Raw genomic sequence first — 6,387 nt, 5'->3', positions numbered from 1 at the left:
GTTACTCTGTCGTCTCCTTATCCAGGTGCCAACATCCTGCGGGATTCAGCGGGAAACGTGAAGCTGGGAGATTTTGGCGCCAGCAAGAGGCTGCAGACCATCTGCATGTCTGGCACGGGCATCCGCTCGGTCACTGGCACCCCCTACTGGATGAGCCCCGAGGTGATCAGCGGAGAGGGCTACGGCAGGAAGGCTGACGTCTGGTAAGGACCGGGACACATGGGGTTGGGCTTTGGGTAAGAGGTCTTATACACATGCAGGTGATCCTGATTAGTTGTGTTGATAGGGGGCAGGTGGGGGATAGATGTCTCGTCTGGGAGTGTGTGAATGTATCTTCAGGTCATGTGTCAGATGCTTTCCTTGTGCTCTTATAAGTAGTCTCCTTCCCTGATAGAGTGGCTGGACTGCTGGAACATGAAGGGAGGAAAATAGCTGTTCTAAAAGGGGGAAACCATTCTTCTTTAAGGGAAAAAGTGCTATATATAAAATAGTAAAAGTGCTATATTTAAAAGAGAATGTCGAGAAGGACTGCCTCACTCCTACGTACAGGGCCCTGAAATGGGTCGGGCCCACCTGCTGCCCAGGAATTCCCCTGTGCAATCTGATTGTGTAGTATCCCATCAGGCGAGGGATGTGATTGGCCAGGAGCCAGTCAACCAGCCAGCTTGTGACAGGGTTCGGAATGTTCCCGAATTCATTGCTCCCTTGGGGGTCCAGACCAGGCCGGAAGCGTCGGTAGGGGGTAACAGGTCCAAAGGGGAGTCTGTCCCTAAACCCAACTCCCCTCACCAGCCCCCTGCTCTGTCTGACTCCAGGACTGAAATGGCCTCCCGTAGCCAGCAAAAGCACACTTTAATTGTCAACAGGGAAAAAGTTTCCACCAAAACATTCCAGTGGGGCCTGGGAAAGCAGAAGAGCAGAGGGATGGCCTTTTCCCTTCGTGCCTGTAGTGAGGAAAAGCTGCCCTTTGTTTTTCAGTGTGTTAACACTGTTTTTGTCCATTCACACAAGTCAATAAGTTATATGATTGTGTATTGCATTCAATGTCCTATTCTGATGTTTGTGTGTGAGCGTGTTTCAAGTTTCTAGTTGTATTAGTCGTATGTACAGGATACACATGTACACCGTCTAACAAAATGCTGACTTGCAGGTTCCTTCTCAACAATGCAACAACAACAATAAATAATAATAGATAAGAATACAAACATAAAGTAAATGGCTCAGTAGAATAGAATACATGTTTTAGCATAAGTATATTACAGGAAGGCACCATTTATATTCCAATATTTACACATGTTTTGTGGAAGGGGAGATTGGGCGGCAAGTGTTTAAATGTGTATTTGAGCTTATATGGGTGTTCTCTTAAACCTGTGTGTGTGTCTCCTTCCCCAGGAGCCTGGGCTGCACAGTGGTGGAGATGCTGACAGAGAAGCCTCCCTGGGCCGAATACGAGGCCATGGCAGCCATCTTTAAGATCGCCACCCAGCCCACCAAACCCCTGCTGCCCTCACACACCTCGGACCACACCCGTGACTTCATCCACCGCATCTTTGTGGAGGCCAAGCACCGGCCCAGTGCTGAGGAGCTGCTCAGACACCCCTTCTCCCAGATCCTCTGCTGAGGGGAAGAACTAGTACACTCTCTCTGTCTCAACCGCTCCTCGGGACTCAAGGCCTACAGCTGACATCTAGACTCTAGACTTGGAATTTGGAACTTGGTCCTTTCCATCCTACAGCTCTCTCCCCAAACCAGACTCACCACCACACTCATTCCTTAACCCACAAATACACATGATCCATTATGATGGATAATAGCACAGTGCCATTATTCCAAGCTGTTCACGACAATTATCAAATTCACCTCTAACTTCCCCCACTAGGGGGAGCTATATGACTGATCAGTGTTCAGCTGTCTGCTGTGGAGAACTGGACCCACCAACTCCATACGAACTGTATCTATTCAGCTATCACCTTGGTGGTCTGTGAGAGGATCACACACACACACACACACACACACACACACACACACACACACACACACACACACACACACACACACACACACACACACACACACACACACACACACACACACACACACACACACACACACACACACAGACACTCCAAACACATCAAATCTATTATATGTGGCTCAAGATGGGATTTGATCAAGCACCGCCACCGAATGTGCCTTTCAAATATGCCAAAGTGTCCCCTCCTAAGTTTACATTCTCTAGATGGGCTGTTAGATGAGACCCCTGAGGTAAGGAACTGTTTATATGGGACTTACAGTAAGCTTGAGCAGAGCAGTGTCTGGTCTACTTAGGCCAAGACAGCAGACCCACAGCCACAGCTCAGTGCTTCAACATGGTAACTGATGAAACCAACAGATGCACCACTCAGTGTTATAGAGACGGGATGGATTTAATTTTTCACTTTCTCCTCTGATCCGTCTCTGATATTCTTTGTATTTTTGAGAAAGTGCCTCTTGATGCTCTTTTGAAGACTCACAGTCCCTGATGGAAGCCCATGCTGATCTGTCCTGTCCTCACCATACAACATGGAACCAGTGCCATCAGTGTTTTTGTGTTGTCATTATGACCTTCACAGTAGACCATTGTGATGACTGTGCCTTATACTCCAACTCTCCACTGCAGCCCCTCAGTATCACAGGGTTTTCTGAGTGTACCAAAAATGACCGATTTCATTCATGAAGGGGTTGGTTTCTAGTTTGGTTGGAGGATATGTTAACTACACAATATTACAAATGATATTGTACTTTGTGATTGAAAGAGAGATTTTATTTTAGTCTTAGACAAATACAATCCTAATGCCTTGATTTGAAAGTGAGTTGCCATTAGGTTTACCAGCTTTCTATGCGTTGAGAAGTGTATCTAGGAAAACGCTACGCCAAACAGTGGAACTCTGCCATTTAGGATTCATTTGAGTCAGATGCACTTTTATGTCAAATTAAAGTTGTTGGTTATTGTTCGCCTTACGAAATTAACTCTTTTTTTAAAACTTTAAATATTCATTTTCTTTCACTTTTATTTAAATCCCTATGTTCATCCATTCCTGAATTTTTATATTCAAATTTATATGTATAAATATATTTTTTATATATTGACTCTCGACAATTTGAAATCTAATGAGGATGCATTTAGACCTATGAGATAAATGTTGCCGTTCGAAATGATCAATTGTTAAAGCAGCTGGTTTTGCAGAAATTACAACATTGGGGTTTATTAGTGAAACACTTTGGGTGGAAAACGACCTCTGGCTATCTTACCTAGTCTCTTCTCCAAAACAAGAAACATATCCACATTCCTGGCTCCAGTATAATGTATTATGTCTAATGGTCCATGCTTTATTAAATGGCAACACTGTTCCATTGGACCCTTCCAGTTGGACTGCCCTGTCAAACCTCTCACAGTTCCACTACTTCTTTAACAAGGCCACCGCCTAGGATTTAAAGGCTGCTGAAGTTCCTCCATATTTCTCCTTGCTGGCGTGATGTGTGAGAAATAGAGGGGAAGTATGTGAAATGAGTTGTGTCTCACCAGAATAACCTTCTCTTCGTGTCATTCTTGCAGAGCAGAGGGGCATAATGTGTGCGTTTGTTAGACTGAGCTGAGCAGGGCAGGGATGGAGGAGTTCTGATCAGGTAGATGCCAGAGACCGGGGTTCCACCCAACATGACGACTTTGTTTAGCTCAGGGTTCGAGAGACCGACCGGTGCCCAATGTCTGGGGCCCTCCACACTGAGCAAAGGGCTTTCTACAATTACCTTTTTTAGTTTTATTTTCCATTTATTTCCATTTATTTCAGTGTTACTGGCTCTAAAATCCTTTCATAAGTGAATCAAATGGAGATCATGTGGTGTTAAAGAAGGCAGCTAAGAATCAGTTCAGTATTAGAAATGGTCCTGTTATATACAAAGAGACAAAACAAATGTTTCTGTTAACAGAAGAACCCTGGGGTAAGCAAATGAAACAGGAGTTAAACGTTTAGATATACACATGTATGTAAATGTATAAATGAGTATGTTTAATGACAGGGGACTTGCAGTGCAAAGTCACTCCAGTTTATCAAATGTATTTAGGTAGAAAAAGGAACAGTATGTTAAATGACCTTGTTTTTCTATATCTTTGAGTGCCTCATTTCAAAAACAAATAAATGTTCTTTGTCTCTGGTCCAATATTCTGACCTTCTTACTTGTTTGTTTGCGTAATGTTTGGTGTACGTTCCAGTCATGTACACCGCTCTGATGGAGGTGTGTTTGGCATTGCAGAAGATGTTTTTGAGCCAGCGGCTCTGGGAGACACTGGCTAGTCTGTCCATGTGTGTCTTCATTATCTTTGAGCAGCCAGCAGGTTGGAAAGTCAGACTGGCCCAGTCCAGTAAATAAAAGAACATCTCACTGAATAGAGATCATTGTTGGGAGAAAGAAGCAACCTGACTGATGCTTGCTCCATCTCTTTCTCCCTCCCTTTAAGACAGAAGAGGAGGCGGAGAGAGCTCTGTTAATCTGTGTGGCCATGGGACAGAGGAAAGCTTGGACCCAACAAAGGTTCCTTTTCTTAGTTACTGTGACAAGGGGATGGATGCAGATAATACTTTATTGCTTTGTTTTCTGGTGATGCACTTTCTCTGTGTGTGTTTTAGCCTGCTGCTTGTTCCATTTTCTTCCTGTGGATCTGACCCATGGCCCCTGACTACCAGGATCTGATAGCATTTACATAACCTTCCCCTACACCTGCAATGCACCGCTCCATGTGGCCTGCAGGTCTGTTGATGTGGTTAATGGCAGTGTTATTGTGATCAGTGGTAGTGTTATTGTGGTCAGTGTTATTGTGATCAGTGGTAGTGTTATTGTGGTCAGTGTTATTGTGATCAGTGGTAGTGTTATTGTGATCAGTGGTAGTGTTGTTGTAGTCAGTGGTAATGTTATTGTGGTCAGTGGTAGTGGTAGTGTTATTGTGGTCATTGGTAGTGTTATTGTGATCAGTGGTAGTGTTATTGTGGTCAGTGTTATTGTGATCAGTGGTAGTGTTATTGTGATCAGAGGTAGTGTTATTGTAGTCAGTGGTAATGTTATTGTGATCAGTGGTAGTGTTATTGTGGTCAGTGGTAGTGTTATTGTGGTCAGTGTTATTGTGATCAGTGGTAGTGTTATTGTGATCAGTGGTAGTGTTATTGTAGTCAGTGGTAATGTTATTGTGATCAGTTGTAGTGTTATTGTGGTCAGTGGTAGTGTTATTGTAGTCAGTGGTAGTGTTATTGTAGTCAGTGGTAGTGTTATTGTAGTCAGTGGTAGTGTTATTGTGGTCAGTGGTAGTGTTATTGTAGTCAGTGGTAGTGTTATTGTGATCAGTGGTAGTGTTATTGTGGTCAGTGGTAGTGTTATTGTAGTCAGTGGTAATGTTATTGTGATCAGTTGTAGTGTTATTGTGGTCAGTGGTAGTGTTATTGTAGTCAGTGGTAGTGTTATTGTAGTCAGTGGTAGTGTTATTGTAGTCAGTGGTAGTGTTATTGTGGTCAGTGGTAGTGTTATTGTAGTCAGTGGTTGTGTTATCTGTGGCTGAGGTCCCCGGCGTCGTCGTTGTCCTTCCACCTTCCTTGGTATCTCCTTCCAAGGAAGGGTCTCACATCAGGACATGATTTCTTCCCATGTCCAAAACTCCTTAACCTCCATAACACGCTGCTTGGTCCTGCGAAGGTGGGATATTCTGTCACGAACGTGAGGAGAGACAGTCCAAGGCGCAGCATGATCAGTGGTAGTGTTACTGTGATCAGTGATCAGTGGTAGTGTTATTGTGATCAGTGATCAGTGGTAGTGTTACTGTGATCAGTGGTAGTGTTATTGTGATCAGTGGTAGTGTTATTGTGATCAGTGATCAGTGGTAGTGTTACTGTGATCAGTGGTAGTGTTATTGTGATCAGTGATCAGTGGTAGTGTTATTGTGATCAGTGATCAGTGGTAGTGTTACTGTGATCAGTGGTAGTGTTATTGTGATCAGTGATCAGTGGTAGTGTTACTGTGATCAGTGGTAGTGTTATTGTGATCAGTGATCAGTGGTAGTGTTATTGTGATCAGTAATAGTGTTATTGTGGTCAGTGGTAGTGTTATTGTGGTCAGTGGTAGTGTTATTGTAGTCAGTGGTAGTGTTATTGTAGTCAGTGGTAGTGTTATTGTCATCAGTGGTAGTGTTATTGTAGTCAGTGGTAGTGTTATTGTAGTCAGTGGTAGTGTTATTGTAGTCAGTGGTAGTGTTATTGTAGTCAGTGGTAGTGTTATTGTCGTCAGTGGTAGTGTTATTGTAGTCAGTGGTAGTGTTATTGTCGTCAGTGGTAGTGTTATTGTCGTCAGTGGTAGTGTTATTGT

At 43.6% G+C, this 6,387-nt stretch overlaps 1 protein-coding gene across 1 annotated transcript in view; it reads left to right on the top strand.

Moving 5' to 3' along the window:
• LOC118377367 (mitogen-activated protein kinase kinase kinase 3-like) overlaps positions 1-4,200 on the top strand; it is a 26,789-nt gene extending 22,589 nt beyond the window's left edge. The window contains exons 16-17 of the mRNA XM_052519249.1: positions 26-203; positions 1,393-4,200. Of these exons, the coding sequence (XP_052375209.1) occupies positions 26-203; positions 1,393-1,621 (407 nt within the window). The 3' untranslated portion in view covers positions 1,622-4,200. The remainder of the gene's footprint in view (positions 1-25; positions 204-1,392) is intronic.
• Positions 4,201-6,387: the final 2,187 nt, after the last annotated feature.

The sequence above is a fragment of the Oncorhynchus keta genome, chromosome 5, assembly GCF_023373465.1.
Source record: "Oncorhynchus keta strain PuntledgeMale-10-30-2019 chromosome 5, Oket_V2, whole genome shotgun sequence".
Lineage (NCBI taxonomy): Eukaryota > Metazoa > Chordata > Actinopteri > Salmoniformes > Salmonidae > Oncorhynchus > Oncorhynchus keta.
This window is presented reverse-complemented; position numbering and strand designations above follow the sequence as displayed.